The sequence below is a fragment of the Chironomus tepperi genome, unplaced genomic scaffold, assembly GCF_022539635.2.
Source record: "Chironomus tepperi strain 1889 unplaced genomic scaffold, CSIRO-AGI_Ctep_v1 contig_376, whole genome shotgun sequence".
Lineage (NCBI taxonomy): Eukaryota > Metazoa > Arthropoda > Insecta > Diptera > Chironomidae > Chironomus > Chironomus tepperi.
Window position 1 is genome coordinate 4,469,307 of NW_027226498.1, and position 26,203 is coordinate 4,495,509.

The 26,203-nt window shown below is 29.5% G+C and overlaps 3 protein-coding genes across 12 annotated transcripts; 2 read left to right on the top strand and 1 right to left on the bottom strand.

The window, feature by feature from the left end:
* The first annotated feature begins 90 nt into the window (after positions 1–90).
* On the top strand, positions 91–8,239 carry Chi (LIM domain-binding protein 2 Chi). Of its 10 annotated transcripts, none has more exons than XM_070647312.1 (10): positions 91–812; positions 881–1,049; positions 1,193–1,760; positions 1,846–1,951; positions 2,020–2,122; positions 2,213–2,385; positions 2,508–2,729; positions 4,149–4,281; positions 4,636–4,778; positions 5,077–8,239. In XM_070647312.1, exons 2-10 carry the CDS (start codon positions 1,043–1,045, stop codon positions 5,341–5,343), a joined length of 1,722 nt encoding a protein of 573 aa, XP_070503413.1. In that variant the 5' UTR covers positions 91–812; positions 881–1,042; the 3' UTR covers positions 5,344–8,239. The 10 variants fall into 10 exon arrangements, with proteins under 10 accessions (XP_070503413.1, XP_070503414.1, XP_070503416.1 ...); XM_070647313.1 differs by having other exon boundaries at positions 4,636–4,775; XM_070647315.1 differs by having other exon boundaries at positions 4,651–4,778.
* An 815-nt stretch (positions 8,240–9,054) lies between these two features.
* Positions 9,055–13,056, bottom strand: LOC139095962 (lysosome-associated membrane glycoprotein 5). The gene is made up of 7 exons (XM_070647535.1): positions 12,857–13,056; positions 12,704–12,795; positions 12,477–12,642; positions 11,972–12,055; positions 11,525–11,712; positions 11,265–11,355; positions 9,055–10,384 (listed from the first exon to the last, which is right to left on the bottom strand). The coding sequence occupies exons 1-7, from the start codon at positions 12,903–12,905 to the stop codon at positions 10,224–10,226; spliced, it is 831 nt and encodes a 276-aa protein (XP_070503636.1). The 5' UTR covers positions 12,906–13,056; the 3' UTR covers positions 9,055–10,223.
* Positions 13,057–13,426: 370 nt separating this feature from the next.
* On the top strand, positions 13,427–17,098 carry Usf (upstream transcription factor usf). Its single transcript, XM_070647415.1, has 4 exons — positions 13,427–13,648; positions 13,715–13,940; positions 14,097–14,279; positions 14,815–17,098. Exons 2-4 carry the CDS (start codon positions 13,728–13,730, stop codon positions 15,079–15,081), a joined length of 663 nt encoding a protein of 220 aa, XP_070503516.1. The 5' UTR covers positions 13,427–13,648; positions 13,715–13,727; the 3' UTR covers positions 15,082–17,098.
* Positions 17,099–26,203: the final 9,105 nt, after the last annotated feature.

Below are 26,203 nucleotides of genomic sequence, written 5' to 3' on the forward strand. Positions count from 1 at the left end.
GATACATAAAACATAGAAAAGATTCAATACACGAAGAAGTGATCCCCCTATATGCAGCCATGTTTTATTCTCACATAATTTTTAGTACATTCTGCGTCTATCGCGTTTATTATATCCAGTCAACAGGAAAAAATTCATTAAATTTTTCGTAGTTTTAAGTGTCATTAAATAAATAAATTCATCACAATTCACAACTTTAGGCTAGAGAGCACATAAAAAGCCCAACATAACTCACTGGAACGCATAAAAATCGTGAAAATTTGATTGAGAAAAAATAAATTGGTCAGAGCAATTAAAACAACTTTTTTTTTCATTTTTCGTGAAAAGTCAAATAAAAAATTACATTTATATACCATAAATCCTACTAAAATGACTTGAAAAGGCATTGTGATGTAAATAAGTGAAATAATTAATTGGAAATGAGCATAAATGTATGAGATATATTGGATGAGAGGAAAGGAAAAAATTTTGATACCGCGAGCCAATAAAAAAAGAGTTAAATCGAATCTTTTTTTCGGCTGGATCTTTCAACATTTATTAGCTATACTCTAAATATTATTTCTTTAAATTAATTATAAAAATATTGAGCATATTTAAAAAGGAAGCATAAGGATACATAATAATAGTGTAAAGGACTAGTTAAGATATTTATTAGTGTATTAATTTAAACGAAAAGGACTCACCTTATAACATAGAATCTATATAGTAGTGTAGAATATTGTGAAAAAATAATAATAATCAAAAGGATGTGATGGACATGTTCACTTGTTGTTTCATATTATTTTAAATGTGATTGAGAAAGTGTGAAAGAAGTTAGTAACTTTTTTATTTATTAATTATAGCACAATCTCATATTAATTTTTTCTCTCATTATAATCAGAACGGCAGCTCTGAAAAAGGACAACATCATTGAGAATCCTTTTTCAAGCAACAATAAACGCAAAATATACACAAAATTTTTGTGAGTGAGAGAGTCGTATAGAAAGTTATAAAAATTAGTGAAAAGCGTACAAAAAAAGCAAAAATTCAGAATACTGGAAATATGTTAGGTATGATCATAAAATTTTACAATTTGCACTTCTTCTTTTCTTTTTTTTAAAAAAAATTATTGTTACTTACTTCTATTGCAGTCATAGAATTGTGCCTTCGTACTCAAAAATAATAATAATAATAATATTAATTGTATTTGTAGGTATATCGCGGCGTGGCGTGACTTCGGGGCCGCCACTAAGCATGGATGAGACAGGGAATAATTGGAAAGGCAATGGTCAGGGAAATGATGCACAAAATTCAAATAGTTTTGGTGGAGGACCAGTATTTCCGCAAACAAATCAAGGCTCTCCAGCCGGAAATATGCCAAATAATTTCCAAGGACCTCCGCCTGGTTCAAATACACCACAGTATACAGCATCACCTGCTCCATCGGGATCGTCAACGCCCGGACCTCCGAATTCATCAGGATTTCCACCTCCACCTCAACAAAATTCACAAGGACCGCCATTTAATGGACCTGCAAGTAGTGGGTTTGGATCTCCTTCGAGTAATGGTCCACAATTTGGACGACCTGGAAGTTCAGGTCCAGCTTTTGGTCCACAATTCGGTCCTGGACCAAATAATTTCGTCGGTGGACCTCCATTTCCTCCAATGGCACCATCAGCATCATTTCACGGGCCAGGAAGTCATCAAGGACATCCAATGGGTAATTCATTAGGTGGTCCAGGACATCATATGATGAGTGGACCTGATAGACTCGATCCAAGGTAAAATAGTACTTGAATCTCTTAGCAATTGTGCATAAAAACACAAAAGAAATCCTTTATTATTATTCATTTATAACAAACAAAGGTTTCACATTTCTAGCGGACTAAATGTAGGAAGGAGGCATTCTTATTTTGGTCAACCTGATTATAGAATATATGAGCTCAACAAACGACTACAGCAAAGAACAGAAGTGAGTTTCTCATCGACATAAACATTACTCCAGATTCTTAATATATATTTATGTTTTTTAATCTACAGGAAAGTGACAATTGTTGGTGGGATTCGTTCGCAAATGAATTTTTCGAGGACGATGCGCAATTAACATTAACATTCTGTCTAGAAGATGGTCCTAAAAGATACAGTATGCATTTTCTTATCAGCTTCACTTCCAACTTTACTCTAACTTCATTTTTATTTGTTCTTGTTTTTCCTCTAATGTTTCTATAATTAGCAATCGGTCGAACTTTAATACCGCGCTACTTTAGAAGTATTTTTGAAGGTGGTGTCACCGAACTTTATTATAATTTAAAACACTCAAAAGAGAGCTTTCATAATACGTCAATAACATTAGATTGTGAACAATGCACGATGGTAACTCATCATACAAAACCAATTTACACAAAAGTAAGTAAATGAAAAAGAGAAAGAGTGAGAGAGAAAGACTTGCTGACTAGTCAGTTTGCGAGAAAAAAGTCAGAGATTATTAAAGATAAACTTCAATTTTTTTTTTTTAAATTTATTTGTAGGTATGTACTGAAGGACGTTTGGTATTAGAGTTTACATTTGACGATCTCATGCGAATAAAAACTTGGCACATGGCAGTAAGAGCACATCGTGAGCTATTGCCACGTAACATAGTCGGCATGCACATACATCCAGCATCGAATTCTGATCCAGGGATGCTAGAACAACTCTCGAAAAATATTACACGACAGGGCATTACCAATTTTACATTAAATTATCTTCGCGTGAGTGTGTGATCTGATCCAATTTAATCACTACGTAGTATATTGATGGTCTTCTAGTGATGTATGAATTTTTTATGACTTCCTTCAGCTTTTCACTTTCTACTCAATTTCATCCTCAATTTATGTTATTAGACACTTTGTCTCTTATTTGAGACGATCGTCAACAAATTGAAGAGAAAATTAAAATTATTAAGCATAAAATTTTATGAAGCTTACTAGAATTTTTCAAATCTGATAACATTTAACTTGCTCTAGTTGAAGCTTTTCAATGGCACAATTCAGCATTGAGGTTCTCGAAAAATTTCCAATCATTATCATTAAATTTTCAAATAAAACATTCTGGATTGAATTATTCACAAGTAGACAGAACTCCATTGTATTGATTACAATGGAGATATAAATTTAAAGAAGGTGCTTAAACATGAGGACATTGCATCATATCATAAAAAATTACAAAAGTACTCGTTCTTATCGAGTGACTTCAGCGCATTTTTATCCCAGCGATCAGTAATTGATTAATAAGTCACTTCCAGACCTAAAAAACAAGATCCAGGTCACTTTTAGACCTAAAAACCAAGATCCAGTAAGATCCAGTTCACTTCCAGACCTAAAAACCAAGATCCAGTAAGATCCAGGTCACTTTCAGACCTAAAAACCAAGATCCAGTAAGATCCAGGTCACTTCCAGACCTAAAAAACAAGATCCAGTAAGATCCAGGTCACTTCCAGACCTAAAAACCAAGATCCAGTAAGATCCAGGTCACTTCCAGACCTAAAAACCAAGATCCAGTAAGATCCAGGTCACTTCCAGACCTAAAAACCAAGATCCAGTAAGATCCAGGTCACTTCCAGATCTTAAAAACAAGATCCGTATAAAACTTCCACAAATTTAAGAACTTCATCATTTAACGGATTTTCATAATTCAAACCTCATAACGGTCAAAAAAATTCAAACATTTTTCACTAAACACTGTAAAAACATCGACAAACATTGAAAAACACTGTAAAACAATGAAAAAACGTGTTGTTGTTTTTGTTGTTGTTGTATATGAAAATGAAAAACTGTTAATTATAGTATTTATGCGTTGATTTGAAACTTCTAAATGACCGATAACCCAATAACTTGATAGAACGAAGCTATTAAAACAAACTAGAGCTCTCTACGATGTCTAGTTTTCGAGATCTCGCGTTCCAGCCGAACAAACGAACAAACGAACAAACGAACAAACGAACAACCGAACAAACGAACAAACGAACAAACGAACAAAGTGTCTTATTAAGCTACCTTTTTGAAAAAAATTTCAAAAATGCGCTAAAAAGTCATCCATCACCACAGCGAACAAATCAATCTCTTATTAATTGATTTTTTATCCATTTTTTTCTTCCTCTTTTTCTTAATCATTTTCGTAATAATTTATAGTTATGCGTGATTCTCGAACCTATGCAAGAACTAATGTCACGACACAAAGCGTATTCTTTAAGTCCACGTGATTGCTTGAAAACAACACTGTTCCAGAAATGGCAGCGTATGGTCGCACCGCCCGGTAAGAGAGGTACCTTTTATTATATAAACAAAACAGAAGTCAACGATTTGAAGGAACTAACTTCCCATTTTTAAATTATTAACATTTTCATCCTTCTGTTTTTTTTTCTTTCTCTTTTTTCCGCCCCAATTTTTATGCATCCTACTACTTGCTACTCCATAATTAAAATTATTATTAATTTGATTGTTTTGGTTTTTATTATAATTTATATTTTTTATTATTTTTTTTTCTTTCCACAACATTCCTTCTGCCTCCAACTATAATACGCACCAAATAATGCTGCTTAATTTATATTTGTGTTTTATTTTACAAAATTAAACAACCCCTCAAAAAAATGCTAAAACACACAATTCTAAAATTAAGAAAATTCTATTAAAGATGCTCAAAGGCCGTCGAATAAGCGTCGGAAAAGAAAAGGATCAAGCGGAGCAGTTGCAAATTCAACGCCACCAGTTCCAAATAAGAAAAGATCACCCGGACCAAACTTTTCATTAGCATCGCAGGTAGTTGTTAATGTTACCATATTAAAAAGATTTCTTTCTCGTTTTGCTGAACATTCTATTAATCTGTCCAAAAGTCGTGTGCGTTATACGATTTTCATCCAATGTTCATACTCATTAAATTAATAATGAAAGCTTACTTGTTGCATTCCTTGAATGGAAGCTTTGATAAAACTTTAAGTATTTGAAGAGATAATAGAACTTTCAGCATATAAAGGAAAAAGAAAATTATTTATGCATTTATCTGCCTTAATTCAGAAGACATGATTCCGAATAACATGAAAATGTTTTGTTCTCATTTCAGGATGTTATGGTAGTGGGTGAACCTTCGCTGATGGGAGGTGAATTTGGTGATGAGGACGAGCGTCTAATAACGCGATTAGAAAATACACAATATGATGGAACCAATTCATTGGATCACGATAATCATGGATTTGGACATGCTGAATCACCGTTATCGAATGCAAACTCATGGGTCGATAGAGGCGGCGGAAGTGGAATGAATCCACAAAATAATTCACAAGCACCAGCAGAAGCACAAGATAAGAAAAGTCCATTAGTGCCGCAGTGATGCAGTGATTATTGCCGCAGTAACAATTCAACAAGATTTACAATAAATTGACGTGTGTATGAAAAAAACACAAATATGAGATAAATGATCATAATAATGGTGTATAAGACAAACAGATTTCGCATGTGAGTGTATGAATGGAAATTACTGTTTTAAGAAGAAAAACAAATGGATGATAAGAACAATTGGATAGAAAAATATGAAAAAACCAACAAAATTTTGATAGCAAATTATTTTCACAAAGAATTTTTGTGGATGCATTTAAGGAAATTTCACAACTGATATCTCTACGGATGCATTCGTGAAGTTTAAATTGTAGATCATCTTAAAACACATTTATTCATTTTGGAAAAAGAAGCAAATTGATTGATGAATATTTTATATGTTGTGTAAATAATTATAATAATGCCCATGTAGCCTCTTTAAAAAAATCTCTTTTTGAATTGAATGTGAGCGAATGAGAACTTTGTGTGCTATTGTCATTAAGTTTGCCTCAATGACAATTAATTCTTATTTTTTTTAAAGGAAAAAATAACTTTTGTGATTTTTTTCTTACTTCATGTGTCTGTCAATACATTTATATGATTTCATGCAATCATTCGGTAACATTGTGGCTCTCGTGACGCGATATTTCACGTCTTGTGGATTTTTACATTTTTACACGCGCTCAAAGTTGGAAGAATATTTTTAAATCTTATCAAATTTTTTCTATCTCTCTTCTCGTTGATAGTAGAAGAGATAATTGTATTATTGTCCTTGCGATTTCGATGGCAGATCGTGTGATCTCTTATTTCTTATACCAGGAGAATTTAAAAATATTTAAATCAAAACCCGAAAGACACGCGGAGTCAAAATGGCCTAAAATTCGACTTCAAGCCAAAGGCAGAACCGTGTGCATTCCGGGAAAGTAATCCTTTAATTTACCTTTAAAACTGCCAAATTCAAAGAATTTATAAGGTTTTAAATCATTTAAATTCAAAAACCTTTCAATTTTCATTTAGTTCCTAATAAAACCGTACAAATTCAGTCCCTAGCTGAGTTTTAAAATTTAAATATACCATAACCGTTAATAGAAAAATACCAAAACATTGTTTATGCCACACCATAAAGTCGATCTCAACAAACAACTTGCAAATTTAATTTTTTTATGTGTAGAAATCAGTACTCGAAAATTTTTGTTTCATTGAGCCACGCAACTGTACAATTTGGTGTGTGAAATCATTCATATGTATTGTTTAAAAAAACATGAAAGCATGTCATGTGAAAAATGTGTTTATTTTCTCGTAAGAAAACCAATTTCATAGTTACAATTTGGGTATATAAATACAAATGTGGGATTAATTTTAAAGGAAAAAAATGAATATTAATTAAATAGTGGCATTAATTTTTTTCTAATGTCACTTTATCCGGTGATTTTTTAATTAAATTTCAAGAAGAACTATACAATATTATTATTATTATTATTACTATTATTATTTTATTATTTAACAATGTAAATGAAAATATGCAAAATGGGATAAATTTGCATCAACCAGAAATCAATTACGAATTAAGAGAAAAAAAATGAAGAAAAAAAAATATTAAAAAAATTAGCAAATCAAGAAGTGTCCCATGACATGCTTGTATTTTGACAAGTCTCACCTTTCATGTGAAAATATGGGACGTAAAATAAATTGTGTATAAAATTCCTTGTGAGTCTTATATGGAAAAAAAAACTTAAAAAATTATTACATTTAAATTCACTACATAATTGTGTAATTGTATAAATAAATCAACTATTTTATATTCCTGTTCTTAAAGAAATAATGAAACCTTTTGACAAAGAACTTCATCAAAAAAAAAAAAACTCAAAAATATCACGATGATCATTCTTCTCATAAACCATTTTTGATTTTATTTCTTTGAATTAAGGAAAATTTCTGTAATTTACAAAATCTGAAAATTTCCTCGATTTGAAAATATTCATTTTGATCTTCGTACAAGTAATTTTTTTTTGTCACATTAACGAAAAGTATTTTATACAGAAACAGTAGAAAGATATTAAAGGATGCGATGGGCAAAAGTTCTTTGGATTTGAATGAAATTCTGAGCTTTCGGTGATCACTTCTAATAAGGAGCCATAGATTTAAATTGGATTTCCTTAAGGCATTTTTGTCAGGTTTTTTATTAACAGAGTTTGAAATCAACTCGAATTATGTATGGAGCATATAAAATCCGAGTCGACTCCGAGATCTGCTTATAAATATGCTCTTAAAAATGTTCGCAAATCAAGTTGTCTTAAAAATCTTAGAAGTGTTTTTGGTTTAATTCTGTAAGAGAGTAGTTACTCCAAAATACGACTGTCAGAAGCTATTCACCTCAAAAAATTAAAAAAATTACTAATTTTGGGATCTTAAACATAAAATAGATTTGAAAAATTAATACACATTATTATGTCAAACCTTATGATTCACTGGAAAAACGAGCTTTAGTCATCCATGCCCGAGTGAACAAAAATATGTTAGAACTAGACATTAACTAGTAAGAACTGCAGGCCTGCTCATCGAAAATGCAGGAAATGCAGACATGCGGCTCTTAACCGAGCAATAGTAAGAACGTATTTTTGTCCATTTGGGATGTTCAAGGAGACTTTAATATTACTTATATTATCTAAAATCTTTAAAAAAAAGAGTTCCAAAGTAAAATAATTTCCAAAGAATTTTTCCACCATCTCATCAAAAAGTGTATAAATGATGAAAAGTAAACCAACCTTACATTTAGAACAGGAAGAACTTAAAAAAATCTCTAAATTAATTTTTTGCTGTAAAATAGTAATGAAAGATGAGGAAACAAGAGAATTCTGAAATAAAAAAAAGAAAAAGTTCTTTTTAACTGATAAAGCCAGTTAGATTATTAATTATTTCTTTTATGATTACCATCCTCCAATTCATTCGGATGAGCTGTAATGTTTTTGTTTATTATTTTTTCTGATTGATGGATACAAAAAAATATTAAAAATGGAAAGTGGAAGGAAGTAAAAAAAAATATAGCAAGACGTAAATTAATTTTAAAAAAATGATAGAAAAGAATCAAATACCTCATAATTTTGCAAAAACCATAATAAGTGAAGAAGGAAAAAGAATCACACAAAAAAGGATAGTAATTCGTTATTAATTTACATTATTAAAGAAAATCGAAATTTAAGTTAAAATCCTTCTCCATTTAATAAAGTTTCTGTCAGTTTTTTTTTCGCAATCAGCATTAAACTTACACTTAATTGTGAAAGATATAAAAAAAATTGAACGTAGGAATTAATATTGAAAAATTTTACATGAAAAAACTTTACTTAAAAATTTTTAAGTTAAAAAAAATTGAAATAAAAATACACAAGAGTATAAAAAATAAATGATAAAGGTTTTATTACTAATTTTCAGGATCGACCAAAAGGATCAGATCAACAACTTCTCTCTTGGACAACACCGCTTTTGTTGAGAATATGTTAACTGTCGTTTAATATTCAAATTATATTTGCAACTATAATTAGTTGATTTTCCCCTTTTATAGTTGTTAATACCTTCGTATGAAAATTTTAGTTTGTTTCTGATCACTGAAGAATAAACATCGTTGTTATTAATTTAAATCCTTTTAAAGATTCTTTAATCAAACTTATTAAGGAACATGCATTGTTGATTTACACTCCAACAGCTTTAAATAGATTAAATTGAATAAGCATTTTATAAATTTCAAACACATTAATTTTTCTTTATTTTCTTTTGTTTCTTCTTGAAATACAAGAACTTTTTGCCTCATCATTGTGATTTACATCTTTTTTTCTAAATTCGCAATTTTGTGAACGATTGCTCTTGACAAACCGAATTAATGTTAAATTAATTTGAATTCGACTTTATTTGAACACGCAAAGTGTTGAATCCTGCTTAAAAAAAAAGTTTTTTTGAAGTTTATAAGAACTCAAACAGATGCGAGAATGTGCTTTTATAAATGTAAAACTTATACGCCTTATAAATTAATCAATTTCTAATTCATTGTTATTCTTAGCTTTTTCAAATCCAAAGGAAATTTATACGAAAAAATTTTATATCTAATAATTTCAATTTGCCGAAAAACATCGCTTTCATTCCTTTTTTACAGGGTTTTAATTATTTTTATTTATGTTTATCACTTTGAAATCTTTTACAGTGGCGGTTTGGTTGAGATAGAGAACTTTTTAGTTAAATATCATTTATATGTCATATATACTCTCTCTATAATGTAGAATCAATAGACTTTTTTTTTACTTTAACAGGACAAAAAGAATTAATAATTTAATTGAAAAAGAAAATCAAAAATTACCAATAAGTTAGTTAGTTAGTTATCTAATAATATAACTCCTTAAAAGACATTTAGTAAATAACTTAGCATATTTTTTTTATCTTAATATTCTTTTGTTCAGTAAATACTTTAAATGCGCACATAATATAATCTTTTTTAATATCATTTGTTAGCTTAAAATGGAAGACTGTTTTCATATCATTTCATCAATTTCTCTGACTAATTAAACCACAACTTTTCATATTTTTTTATAACTTTTCATTAATTCGCTCATTTCATTCGTAAATTTAACTTGTTACTAATATCATCATAATTGATATGCATAATTTTTTTTCCTTAATTGATTCAGAAATATTACTTTGACTTTTTGAATATATTCTTAATTTGCTTGAGAAAAATGTATGTATGTGTGTAAAATATGTCATCAATTGCACAAAGACGAGAAAAAAATTGCTGATACAATAAGAAATTTGGCAAAATTTTGAATGTTTTCTTCTTAATTGCAGATAAATGTGATTCAGTTTGAAGAAGTATGTATACAACGGTAACTTTGCATCTTAATGCTTAATGATTTAAGCCATTGTACCGTACTGATATTTCTTCACTTTCATATAACGCCAAATTCCGTAACCTGCAACTGTAAATATGCATGCAACTGCTAAAACTGTTCCCAAATAAAATGGTGCACTTTCATCACGATACGTTCCTGTTGCGGAACACAAGTACGGTGGACCTGTTGTATGAAGATAAAGTTTTTAGTTAGAAACGCTTTTTAAGGATCATTTAAGAAACAATTTATGTTGAAATTATGTTAATTATTTTTGAACTTCCTTTTAATGTTTATTGGATGCAATATATATATATGTGGTCATACGGAAAAAAATCGCCCCAAAATCGCCCCAAACAAAACTAATACATTGACAAAAGATAAATTTGAATTTCAGATAACGGTTACAAAAAATGTAAACAAATAATTTTTTATATTGTCAGTAAGTCGATTTAAAGAACAGTCGACGTTTCCTTAACGTAACTCTCAGGATATTTCAAGACATTCGTCGCAATCAATGTAAACTTGTTGATAAATAAAAATTTTATAACCGTCATTTGAAATTCAATTTATTTACGTACTGTAAATTTTGTCATTGTGTTAGTGTCTTTCCAAAAAATAACCGTCATTTTTTTGTATGACCACATATATATATATTGATTGGATGATTAAGCAATTTTAAAAAATTCCAATATTGAGCTAGCAATCAGAAAGCCATATTTGTAACGGTTAATCGGAAATCAAACTTCCGATTAAAATTGTACATTTGTAGTCAACTTCAGGCATGTTTACAAATGAAATGCGAATAAAATTAAAATCATTAATTATCGAATTTAGGAATGATTACAAAATTCAAGACTATGCGATGCGCCTATAACTCAATCAAACTGATTTAGCAAAATTTATTTGGGCTCTCTACGATGTCTGGTTAACGAGTTTTTAACGGTAGCCGATCTACCGACCAGAGAATGAGTTTTATATTTAAAATCCTTTAATTTTTTGAAACCACAAACAAATCAACAATATGTTCAACTTATAGTTTAAATAAATTTAATAAAGAACTTACCCCATTGTCCGGCAGCTTTATACATAAATCCCTGCAAACGCGTATCACGTAAAAAGAGTTTAGCCAAATGACCAGATTTATCATTCTCATCCTATCCAGGGCGATAGAAAAATGAAATTATTGATTTTCACACTGTACATGTAAATTGTGTTATTTTTTCTCATTAAAATGCATAAAAAATCATCAGCATCAACGACCATCCAAGCTCCACTCATTCATGCAATTTTATAGTACAAAAAGTAAATTGTTATTATTTTTACCTGCGCGTACATCACAATCGTTTGTTCTTGCATGCATTCAAATGACTTTCCTATTGGCGTTGGAAAGAGAAATGTTTTTGGTGGTGTTGCTAGTTTTACATTAAGATTGGGTCGATCAACGTGCTCTAATATCGGATTTGATGATGAATATGTAAGTTCAACGTAATTAACAAACCATCTCTCCCCACCTGTTGGAATTGATTTTTTTTTTTAATTTTTTCAAAACGATGATTGCACACGATTTTAAGCGGATTAGATATGAGCGACAGATTTTGACCATGAATCGTGTGCACTCAATGATTTAATGAATTCTAAATTAAAAATCCGAAAACCACAATTCGGCTAATCGATCATGTCATCTGAATTTATCCTGAATACGACATCAAGACAGAGTCACGCCGACCAAAGGGCAGATCGTTTTACCGTTTTGCTTTTCGGGAAACTCACCTGGTGTTTTCTCAAATTTCATCGTTAGGACAAAGCCCTTAAAAGACATTACTATCGATGACTCGTCAGAATTATCGCAAACACCTATATTTTAACAGAAAAAAAGTAGTAATTTTAAAGTCAATTTCGTGACTTTCAATGATAAGGATATCGAGTTTTTAAATGAATTTAGGTAGCACTGTATAATTTTTTTGCCTTTCTACTTTTAACGATGGTTTCTCCAAAAGTACAGGGCTGCAGAAAAAAATGCAGGGTTGCAGTTTTGTTACAGTCAAAATCTGCTAGCCTTCACATGGAAAAAACAGGCCTGTAGTTCTTGACCGATCCCTTTTGACTCAACTTTTCTATAATCAGAGCTCGGATTATGTTTGGAAAAATTGACTTGAAAACTTTTAAAAGTTTAAAAATCAAAAGCTTTCTTTGGAGATAAGAAAGTAAAAAATTTCACTTTTAGATCCTGACTCGTGCTTAACTACTACTCGACTAAACTTTTTATTCATCTTACCTGATAGTGTTGGATTGTCTGGGAGATAAACGTCAGCTTCTTTATCTTCATTCAATTTATCACGATATTGAATACTAAGGAGTCCATCTGTTCTGATGAGAATGCATGTATTGCCACTTGTTGTGTTGACACGATAAAACGAAACAGATGAAGGTGAGGATGTGGGCTGAAGATTCAAAATTTATAAATTAATATAAGTAATTATGATATAGATTTTTAAAACTTACTGCCTGAGGTTTCATGGTGTATTTTGAAACTCTTGGTTTTTTCGTGACAAGACCTTCTAGTTGAAGAGCTAGTGTCACTTGTATCAATAAACCTTAATTAAGTAAATTCAGAACATTAGAATTATTGAAGACAAAAGTTTCAAATAACATTACCTAATACTGCAAATCCATGCCATAAATTCCAATATTGAAGGTTCTTCATTTCTTCCTTTTTATGCGATTGACTTCTATATTTCACACTTAATTCAAATTGACTTTAATTTACTTTCTATGTTTTTAATTCTTAATTATTAAAACTAATTGAATTGAATTTAAATTTTTTATTTCTTTTAAATTGTTCAAAAAAATTTCCTTTTTCTTTTAGTTCATCTGAAAAATCGATGATAAAATCAAAGGGAGAAAAAAAAGTTTCAATTTATTCTATGCTGTGTATTAAATTGGGTCTATACGCATGCTTGCTTTACAAGTTGAGATTTTCTTGTGTTCTTAAATAGAATTTCAACTGCTTATAGTTTAACTAATCAATTTATTTATTTGAATATCTCAGAATGTTTACATTGCCTGCGCTGATTAAGAGTGCGATTAGCAAATGACATAATTAATTTAAGTGATATTCAGAAAAGAATTGAAGAAATTGAAAAATTCGTTAAAAAGCTTTTTTTGAAATTTGAAATTAAAAAGTTTATTTCCCTTTTTCACTTAATTTACGAACCCCCTTCACTTTATATTGACAAGAAAAAAAAAAATAAAAAAAAATTAAAAAAATATGAATTAAACATTAAATTAATTAAATGAATTTTTAAATGATAACAGATTATATTTAGTGACTGTGATTAACGAATCTCGAAGCGAAAATTTCTTTCAATAACTTTAAATTAAGAACGTAAACTAAGATTTTCTCAATTTTTTTTTCTTCAAAGAAAAGAAAAGAAAAACGAAAAAAAGGTAAGTGAGTGTATTCACGGCTAAAAATTATTCATTGTATCGCAATTTATGACAATTTATTTAAAGATCACACAATTACATGACGTCTCAAACACAAAAAACCGGAACGATTTATCGTTTTATTCGAGTTCCTGAAATTGCAAATAATGCAAATCAAACAGTCGTCCTTATAAAGCAGCAGAATCCAGAGCCGATTGCTAGAGTACAAAAAGTTAATAATAATCAAGCCGTATCAGTAGTTAAAGTATCAACTGAAAATGTAGTATCAAATGAAAAGAAAATGAAAACTCGGGTAAATAGGATTGATTAATATAATAATAATATTTTATATATAAAAATAGCATGCATAAGATTCAATCTATTATCACTGAGTCGTTATAATTTATATTCACATATATTTCTCTTTTTCTTACAAACTCTACTGTCTTGATTACCTTTTATTGCACAGCGAGACGACTACAGACGATTTCAGCACAATCAAATTGAGCGAGCCAGACGAGAGAAAATTAACAATTGGATTATGGAATTAGGAAAAATCATAGATGATAATAGTGATGATGACAATGACAATATAAATTCAAATAATTCAAAGAATGGTGAAGCATTAAGCAAAGGTGGAATACTTGAAAAGGTAATATAATTTGCCACTGTGAATGCTTCGGCAGTGTTGCTACAAACATAAAGATAACAAATATAATTCGTTGATTCCTTTTGTCTAATGTGCCGTACTGTATTGTGTATACTATGATAAGAAGCTTGTTCAACATTAATACTGTTCGGTTTATTGATGAGGTTGTGGTTATTATATTTACAATTCTACAAAAAATACCTGGCTCTATAAGCATTTGCCACAAGTTCAAATATTTATCATTTATTTCCGACCGACACAAATGAAGAAGGCTCCTCTATGGAACTTTAATGAATCCGCTAAACCTCTTTTATTAACACCAAATAGAAAAAATTCTGAAATACACAGCATACGGTTCATGATATTTCCATTGAACATAAGTAACAAACCGCGGCACACAGTTTGCCCATCACTGAAATAAATAGACATTTTATACAATTCCTCAAAGATCCTTAACTAGATCAGCAAAACTGTCTACATGCATAATTGCACAAATTGTTTATTAATCTTTATTATCATATTCTTCATCTCATTTAAGGCCTGTGAGTATATCTCTCACTTAAAAACAATAATTAAAGAGCAACGACAGTCTTCATGTGAAGAGATGCTTCACGAGCAAATAACTAGACTTCAGGACGAAAATGATAAACTGAAAGTGGAAAATGCAATGCTTAAGAGAAAGTATGAAATTGATGATATCGAGGATGATGAGATATTACTAAAAAGATCGAAGACAGATCCAGATGTCTTCAATTCATTGATTGAATTCAGTGATTCGCTGCAAGCGGACGATATGACTCCATAACTAATTTTGTTTACTTAAGCGAAACCGCATGTAATTATGATGATAATAATATTTCCATACTTAATTTAATTGAGTTATTTGTGCATTGCAAATAACTTAAAATAACCAGTGAGAAAAGAAAAAAAAAACATGAAGAAATTTTCGTGACAATATATGAATTTAATTTCATACAAACCGGCAAGTGTGTTAACTTTATGATAAAAATTAGACACACATTAGCTAATTCATGTGAAGTACATATGAATAATGAAGTTTTCTCTTTGAATTTTACGCAGTGCGTGATCTCAGCAAGATTTGATAGAATATTAAGTCGTTAAATAAATGGAGCAAACATGATTCAGTTGTGCAGGACATTCAACCGTTGAAAAAATATTTAAACCTTCATACTGTCATTTCTAAACTTCCAAAATCAAATAAAAATATCAAAGTATGACCGTCTCACAAACGACCGTTATTTTTTTCAAAATTATCGTTGAAATTTAAATTTTTTGCCCGATAATTTTACTTTTTGTAACGTAAATCTTTATTTTAAAATAAGTTAGAATTTGGATTCTTTTACCAAGTTACTAAGTTTATTAGCAAAAGTGAAAAGGTAGCAAAATTTACTTTGTATGAAATTAGAATTTCTAATATTGTCTGACTTTATCAAATCTAAATGAATCATTGCTCTGCTCAGCGATACTTAAATGTTATGCTTTATTATTTTAAAAATAAGATAATAACAATAATAATAATAACGATAAATAATGATTGATAATCGCAAAAACAATACATGAATATTTAGCGGGTTTAATTATTGAAATTAGTAAATCAATAACCTACGATTAATAATAACTTACGATTTTAGACTTATTATTATTAATTAGCAACAATAATGAGACAACAAACAAAAAAAATGTAGCAATAATATTATTCAAATATGAATATTTAAATTTTTTAGTCCTTAAAACCTCTTTTATCTCCTCTAATTAATAGTTTGTTCCATAGTAAAATAGATTTGTTATATTTATTTTTATTTGTTGAAATTTATTAGTGAAACGTTATGTTTATAACGATTTAAAAAAGTTCTGCATAGAGAGCTCTTAGGTAATCTCAATATAAAAGGATTGATACTCGAAAATAATCTCTCTCAAACGAAAACAAGTATCAGAATGATTTTTAATGTGATAGCCGAGAATCATCTGCGCTTAATTCGTTTATTATTTATTTGAAATCATACTGCTTATTTTGAAAGCAAATCACATATTATTGTCCAGATAAATGGCAGTGAATGATTATAAAAGTTATTAAAAGTGCAATATCTTGATTTATATGAATTTATTATTTTTTAGAGAGCATTATTCTAATCGTTGATGAATAAAAAAAAAAGACAATAATGTCGGTAGTGTATAGTATCTCGTACCTTCTCCTTTCAAATCATTAGATATATCTGAACATCAAATATGATGATTCATAAAATTATTTTTGATTGTTTGACTTAAACAGGGGGTAAATCTCATTTAAACAATGAAAATTCCTTCAACGAAAGTTAATTAAAAAAAAGCTCAATTTTGACTTGACTTAAATTCGTACAAAATTTAAAATTTATATCTTCTTTTGTTAATTAGTGCAAATTAGTGAAGCTGCGGAAATTTTAGAAAAACAGTTTCTTAATAAAAACATTAGAATTATCGAGTATCAATCTAAAACGATAAATTATAAAGCAATAAGATAGTAGTCATTGATCATTTTTGATTAATTTTTATTTCGTGTGTGAAATGCTTCAGAATCGAATTTGTTTAGCTTGTTTTGTTGTGATTTTGATAGAAAATATTATAAACAGTAACAATTTATTGTAAAATAATCTTGAACACATATTTCAAAACAATATTTGACGAAGAAAAGTGTTCTGATTATAGGTTTAGTCATTATAAAAAAATATAGTCCTCCTAATTATGTTCAAAAGAAAGAAATTTCAATCGAAAGATAATTGAAAACCAATAAAACGTTGTTTTTTCAAAATTTACAGATTATAAAAGTGTTTTGAATTTGAATTTAATTCTATTGCTAAATTTAGGTAATCTTTTCAGTATGATAAGAACCCTTTATTAATAAGTTTAATTAAAGACTTTTCTCAGATTTAATAACAACGATGTTTATTCTTCAATGATCAGAATCAGACTAAATATTTACATGAAGGGGAGTAACAACTATAAAAGGGGAAGAACAACTAATTTTAGTTGCAAACAGTTCAAATATAAAATAACCGTTAGTATATTCTCAACAGTAGAAAAACTGAGCATTTTTACTCAAAACATCAAAAATCTTTCAGTAACGGTCTAAATATTTTAGTGTATAATATTCAACTTCCTAATAACCAGAGCTGAGAGGTTACTCGAATTTTGTATGGAGTCGAATCGACCCAATTGACTTTTTCATACAAAGCCAAAATCGACTTTGAGCTAAAAACAGATTCCTATAAATATTTACTGAATAAATTGTTTACTCATTTGAACAACGCAAATGAACAAGATGCGACACGGAGCTTTTAAAGCTCTTCTATTAACGCCAAATGAAATCCCTTTCGTATGACATTCTTACTACTTCAAAATTTAAGTCTAATGGCTGCACGGTTGCTTATATTGTTAAAAAGATTAAAAAATGAAAAAATTAAAACCATTAAAAAATGACGTCGTTTAGCATCCAAGTATGCATGAAAAAAATGAAAATTATTTAAATATTTCATGTCAATTTTAGCTAAGATTCGCTCTTAAAAATTCTATACACTTGTAAGCATCATAAAAAGTTAAAGGAAGAAAGTTTTGGAACTTTTCTTAAAACTTTGAATCAAATTATGCCATAATGTACAATAAAATAGAAAAGCCATTCATGAATACAAAAGTTTTTCATCAAAAATGTTATAATCAAATTAACTAAAGGAACAGAACAGTAACAAATGTTGGTCGTACATAAAAATAGAAAAACTTATTTTTGTTATTTCTAATATAATCAATAACTAATGCCAATTTAGTAAATTCAGATTCTCATCACGTTCAGCTTGTTGGCTTTTACCTTTATATTTTTCACACATCTACACATTCTTCCTGTTCGTAATTGCAATAATTACCATCCTAGAAAACATGGCACTTCCATTGTTGCTCTTTCCTTTATTGCTCTTTCGTCTGTTAGCTTTTTGTGATGATTAAGGAATTTTCAACGAGATAAGAAGCAGCACGATATTACCTTTTGCCTTAAAAATGAAGAAAGCAGAGAATTCTTATTTTATTCATACTGTTTTGGCTATTGAAGAAAATTTGAACATAGCAAAACGGAACAAATGAGCTAATGAGTTACCAGCACAGAATACATAAATAACTTGTTCAGGTCCTCACACTTCGGTCATTTTGATCATTTTCTTTCAACTTCCACGTAGTGTATGAAATCAGTTAGGATAATATGTATAGAAAGATGAAGATTTCCGTAGAAAGATTTTAATTAAACTTATTAATAAATAAAAATTATAGATTTACTCTTCAGCAAACTTTGATTTACAAATTAATCAATTAGTACGGTAAAGAATGAACTGAAGATTATTTTTTCTGAGTAAAACCTGGAAGTTTCTTTATATCAACGTGAGGCAAATTATTTTTCATATTTTTTAAGGATCTCATTCCACATCGTTTCAAAGAATCTGTCTAATAAGTTATAACTAATGTTTAGATCGCTTTAACATTTCCTATTCATTGAAAAAGCTTAAAAAGCTGGGTGTAGTGATTATCTCCACGTATCTCTCGCTTATCATTATTTGCAAATGTAATCTCATCTATTTCGATGAACAATTTATGCGTACCGAAAAAATAATAGCTAAAACAGCAATGACATTGATAAAACCATTGGAGATGAGTAGATCGATAGAAATTTAGGCTGGCATAATTTACATGTTGCGTTAAGGATATGAAGAAAGGAAAATATACTCGACAAAGTTGTCAGTGTGGTAGAGATATTGTAACAAAAGCAACAGCAATTTTTATTATTGCATGTTTTTCATTGTCACTTGGAATTCCGCTTTTTTTCCTTTTCTTTCTCGTCATTCATTCCATTCCAAACATTTTAGGCATTTCAACTTAATTTTATTTTATATCATGTACATATATCGGCGATGTGTAATATGAGATAAGTATTTATATTATCCCTTTTCAGATGTGATTCAAGAGCAGAAAGCATTCGTGCTTCTCAGGAGGTTTGCTGATAAAGTGTATAAATTTTTCATTCTTCATTTCTTTCTTTTCATTATTAAAACCCTTGATTAATTTCCTGAATTCTCTCTTCTGCCTCACTTTATTTTCGAGATTTCGAAAAGCTTTTGTTGAGACTTGGAAGGCAGAGAGACAGTGAGATGTTATATTGAATTACAGTTGACGTGGATTTTTAAAATATTTTTTAACTGAAAATGAAGAGTTTTTAAGAACTGAATTTTTTGATAATTTCATAATAAAATAATAAATGAGATGTTCAGTTATCAGTGATTAAAAAAATCATTATAAACTATAATAGTCTACAAGTCAACCGAACCATTCAGTGTAGATAAAAATCTCTCGCACTATCTAAATTCACTCGAGTGAAAATGAATAAATGTAGAAATCGTAACTTAATTTATGTTCTTGAGACTCATCTTTGATAGAAGCAAAAAAGTTTGTATATTCTGACGACATTCTTCTGAATAAGTGACCACACTAGAAACAAAAGAAACGACAAAAAAATTTATAAGATCGGAAAAAAATTGTTAAAAAAAAGAGTTAAGGGATGATTTATGTACGCTTTCATAAGCACTCTTGTGAGAATATTATGCCATCTACAGACATATGTATAAACTCATTCTTTCAAAGCAATCAACTAAACTTTCTTTGATGATTTTGGTCTATTTACTGTACATCCGTTTAAACATGTATTCACACATAACATATACTGAATAGTGAAAAGATATGAATTGACTTAAAAATGACAAATTCATTCAAAATGAATGAAAATTTACGAGACCCGAACGGTGGTGAATAGAATCATGGAGTGAAAAGGGAACATGAATGGTCTGAGGATAATAATGATGATGATTTTCTACCAATATGATTTATGTCGATGGGTGGACAAATATCATAGGGAAGGAAGTCGGTGCAACCCATTTCATCATGATGATTATTTATTCCTTTCCTGTTCTATACATTACATTTCCTACAGAATTGCCTCCGTTAATGGCGAAAGCAAACTTTTTTTTAAATTATTAGGATTCGTATTTTGATTTAGTCATTGGTAGTGAGCCGTAGTCACTATTTCTTCCAATTTATTCGGGATCGGCATGGTTCGGTATAGTATAGGTATGTCAGTAATACATCTGGTATGGCAAATTGAAAAACCTGTACCGGACCAATAGTGCACCAATACGGGCGCATCATTGGTATTTCACAGGCGGACCTATACAGTTCTATTATTCCACTGGTGCTCTGTTGGTACGGTACAATTATACCTCTTTGGAATACAAATTGTGCCACTGCACCGTAAGGTGTACCACTATATATAATCTCAAACCACACTCATCATAACAATCAATGAGTTAAGAGGAAAAACTTTTTTTGTCTATTAATCTGACTAAAAAAGTGCTGAATGAAATTTCAACATGACAGTCATGACAATAAAATCATAAATTAATTGAAAATCATTGTTTTCATCAAACTTAATAAAATCAATTCAGGAAAAGATAAACAATGTAGTAATCAGGAATTATAAAACCATTAACAAGATAACAAACGACAAGCCGCAACATTTAGTCAACTAATATTACGACCAATGTTTATCGTTAACAATTATGGACATTTTGATGACACGCTTATATATAGAACGTATATATATAATCCTAAAATGACGAGCGTTTTTATTCACATTTGTAAGTTAATATCTGTCGATTTTATGTGCCAAACAACAACCGCTTTTTCCAATTCACAAACTTTTATTGTCATGCGAATGTCCTACGATTTCCTTCTTTATTCTTTTGTCATTTAGAAGGCTGTTCATGATTTCTCTTTTCCTTTAACAAATCTATAGTATATGTCCGCTATCTAACTTGTAGACTGATTATATTAAATGTGTTTAGGAATGGAATAAGAAAATATTCATATTCCATGCTTCATATAACATAAAACGAACTTAGTTCTGAGAGAGCGAAAATAAAAATCTCTGAAGAGAAAGATGAAAATGTATATTTTTATGGTGGTGGGGATGATAACGTGAAAGAGAGAGTCAATTGCTTTGTCGAGTAAATATTTCTTTTACACTCTGCTCTGTGAAAATTGCTGGAATTTTTTGAAACGATATTTTTTTAAATCAGAAATGACAAAATTTAAATTTTTTATTTTTAAATCTACAATGTCCGTTAAAGCATTTGATTTGATTTTGCGTTAAATTCTTGTAAAGGTGAGCTTATCGTACGCGTAAAATTTTAGATATAATGCCCTTGAGAATAACACGAGAGCTTTCAAAATGTTAAATGCGTCAAGACAATTATCATTATTTTTTATTTTTTCATCAAAATTCCTTTATCCAATTTGTATACTGACAATAAAACTTAATGTTACAACGAAATGGGAAACAAAACAGCTTTTCTCCGTTACTTGATCGTAAGATGAAGTTCTCTCCAAAAAAAGCATCATAATGCCACTAAAAGAAATTATATCCCAACTTATGGTCAGAATAATAAAAAAACGTTAAAAGTTCTCTTGATCGAGGGACTAAAGCGCATTTTTTTATTTTTAAAGCAATAATTGTAGTATTTTAGACGATTTTAAGCTGCTAAACTAAGCGATAAACGAGTAACTAGATAGTACTCTGAGATCCCTCACTTCACCCAGCCATCTGATCAAAATGAAGTAATAAGCATCATTTCTTCAAAAATGCACTAAAAAAGATAAAGACTAGACAATATACCAATTTTTATATCATGTATGCAAATCAGATCGTTTATTATTGCACATAAATGTAATATTTATAGCAAATGATTCTCAAGAGAAATTACCAAAAGCAACAATCGATTTGAAGTTGGAAGTAAAGAAAATCATGTTAAATAAGAATAGAATTTTTTATCCTTTCACGTTCTCTATTTTCTACCTACCATTATAGAATTTCTAAATACATTTTTGCTCTATCAAGTAAATCTAATTTATCAATATTTCAATTCGAATTGAATCACTTGTACATTCATTTCATCCATTCATTGAATTGATACCAATAAATATAAACATCCAAAAACGTTGGTGTCGCTAGATTTTGTCATCATCCTGCTTCTGTTATGTTTTTTTTAACCCAATATTTATTCAATTTTGAATTTTTGAATATGACTTTTATACTTGAAGCACGTGAATATTACCTTTGAGATTTGATAAATGTTTGAAAGCAATCGCACATAGATCTTTTTTTACTGATATTCAAATATTTCCAATAATGTTCTGTGGAAAACAACATGAAACAGAGACAGAATAAAAACATTTCACGTCTGAATGACTACACTCTGTAGATATTTCATTAATGATTAATATTTTGGTTTGAGTATGTGTATTTTAAAAATTTATCTCTGCATGCGTCATCAAAGTCACATTATTTGTGAATAATACAGAAATACAAGAGCTTTGAATTTGAATCATTTTTCAACATTCATGACAGAAAATTGCAAAGTTTCCTTCAGAGAATCTCTTAATGAATTATTTATTAATCCATGTCCGGATTATATCAAGTATTGCTGCAGAACAATATGTGATATAAATTTAAAGAAGGGATCAGTATAAAGGTTATTTTATTTAGAACCTATCATGTATCATACATCAAATCTTCTTGTCTAAATTGAGATATTAATGACATTCTGGATTTAAAAAGTGACGAAAGTTCAAAATTTAAAAGAGAAGTTCAAGTTTGAACTTCGGGTATTTTGGAGGGAATATTTCAGAATAAAGGAAGAATTTTTTGTCCAAAAATTCATTCGAATTTAAAAAATCAAATTAGAAACACTAAGAGTTAAAATAAATCCTAAATCTAAAGGAAAATAATACTAAAGATATATAAAGGCTAAGCATAAATGTTAAAAAGCTTAAAGAACACTTTCGGTACTAAATATGCGTCAAATAATATACGTACCACAAATACTAGTATTATTGTTTTTTATAAAAACTCACATTTACTTTTCACTTGTCAGTAAAAAAATCTTGAGGATGCATAAACTCTACATTATTTACACATTCACTGTGAATGATTTTATGAGATTAATATCCTTTAACCCTCACATTCTGTGTTTATTTGTTGAAAAAAATAGCAATGCATTGAACTGCACTATATATGTGTGCTAAGGTTAGCAGGTTTTTTATTTCAGTTTATTCGTTAGTAGAGCGTCTTGTTCAAATAACAAGAAAAATGCACATGTACAAGTATACGGCATGGATAATATTTTATTTTGATAATTTTATGCAAATGTATAAGAGCGCATCGGGGTATGCATTAATGTTTAGAGAATTGTGATTTTTATTTCCCGACACTCTATCAACTTATTTGAGTCGACGATGATTTGTTAATGTTGTCTAGTCAGTAGCGTATTTAGAAATTGATTCAATGTTTTTTGGACACTATTAGAAGTTTTTTATTAGCAACCTCTGATTTACTCTTTCCCACTACCTCCTGTTTTAGGTCTGTCCCGTAGTTTGGACTGACCCAATATTTCAAGAAGGAATAGATATTTTTGAGTGACATTTAAGAAGCAAATTAGGAGAATAAATGCTACCAAATTTCATTCAAAAATTGCTTAAATATTTAAGGGAACTCTTCATAGAAATAAGCTTTTGAAGCCTTGAATAACAACTGCATATTTGTTGTCATTGTGCTTTTATTTCATCATAATACAATACAAAATAAATTTATTTATATGCAGTGTCCCACATGATGTTGATGATAGCCGTATACAGAAGAGTTTTAATGTTCCATTTTTGTGGTCAACGAGCGAGTTAAATTATATGCAATGTGAGAAGAATTACGATTTTTATGGGTTAAAACCACCAAAAAAATAAAATTTAGTTCCACATACACATGTAAAAAATAATTATCGACGAGTGAAAAATGAACTCAAAACGCAATCCTAAGTGAATGAGCTGAGAAATGAGAGAAAAAGTGCATTCAATATGATGCTTAAATAATGACTATGGTACAATAGTGCTGCAAATAATTTAGTATGGTCACTGTTTCATGAATTTTAATTTATTTATATTTCTGTGCGGATTGTACATATTTTGTGGATGATTTTTTTTACTTTAAATACATTTCCAGTCGATTCTTCTCCTCAAAATGATTAATGATTGTTTAAGGGATTATTATTTTTATATTCAATTAGAAACGATAATTGATCAATTAAACAAATGATGAAAATGTATATCCTTTCATAATAAAATCTCGGAAATTTATAATGCATTTATATTGAGATAATATATTTTATTGCATTATGAAATGTAATGGGATAATGATTCGTTATTAAAGTCATTTTGTGTCTTTGCCATAATTTTTTTCTGGCCAACACAAAACGTGACGTTTTCGAATTTTCATGTTTTTTTAATTATTATTCAGTTTCTGTCCGAATGGGAAATAAAAATTTGTTTGTGACTCAAGAAATGCACAGCATGAATTTGTTTTAGAGGACATGAGTGGCTAGAGAAGATATTAAAAAAATGTTTTTATATTTATGAGAATCAAACGATTAATTACAAACAAAAGAGAGAAATTAGACACTTTTAATAGAAATCAAAGTAAAATTCATGGATGAGTCAGGGTTAATGTTAAGGATTCAATTCCCTTCCGAAAATAACACACATAAGAAACATTAAGGAATTTCAAATCTTTTAACGGTTTTTACCTACAAATTCAAAAAACACTGTAAAAACATCGAAAAACGCTCATAAACAATTTAAAACACTGAAAAAATCAGGCTGTTTTTGTTCACATTTTGTTTCAAGACCAAATTGAACGATGCTGCAATAACTCAATGGAACTGAACTAATTAAGCAAACTAAAGCTCTCTATGAGATATAAACGAACGAAAAAAGTAATTTATTACAAGACAAAGAATTGCTGTATCTAGATTGAGCAAATAGGGTTATTGACATGCCAAAAGAAGGTTTTAGAGAATGCAAAACTTTAAGGTAGAAATTTGTCTACGATGAATAAAAATCTGTTGTCTTCACTTTCCTACATGCTGGAACATACTTTAATAAGAAAAAAATCAGAAAAAATTGAGAATTTTCCTCTCTGAATTAATGGATTTTTCTTTAACACATCTGGTGTCAAGAAAGCTTCTTTCACGTTGTCTATTCAGTGAAACATGAAAAGTAAAAGCAGTGCAATCGAAAGCGAAAAAAACGTTTACATAATTTATTTGATCTGAACGGCATGAAGACATCGAATTTGGGCTCTCTTTTCTTAATATTGTAGCAAAAATATACCAAACGACAGTAGCCATAGCGAATGTGTGAATGTATATAATGTGTTGGATTTATTAGACAGTAATTTGATAAGGAAGTATTATAAGACAACACATTTTCTTTTTGATCATCACGTCCTATAGGCTCATAAAAATGTCAGAACAATATGCGTCGATACAAAAGGTAATTACGAAGCTTTTTCTCTATCGACAACAACAAGAAGCTTTAACAATTAAATTATATTTTCGTTTAATCCTTCATAAAATCTCAGACTTATACTTTCCACAAATGAATTTTAAATTTTGCGTTAACAAACACTGAATAACATTGGAATAGTAAACAAAAAATGACATAAAGTGTTAGTGTTTGTGCATGAGACCGTTCATCCAACAAGGGATACAAATATTTATTCTGATTGTAAACAAAACTTAAGTGGGTCTTTTACATCAGTTATATACATATATCCGATTGTTGACCATTAGAGGGTTTACGGAAAAAGATTGAGAGAGAAAAACTTAATCGAAAGTTCGAAAAAGAGTTATCATGCACTTAACACTTCATTGATTTCTTGTAGTCACACACATCTAACGGTTATTTTCAATTTTTTCCGATTCCCAGGGGCGTAACTGAACGTTTTATCCAGACAGAGA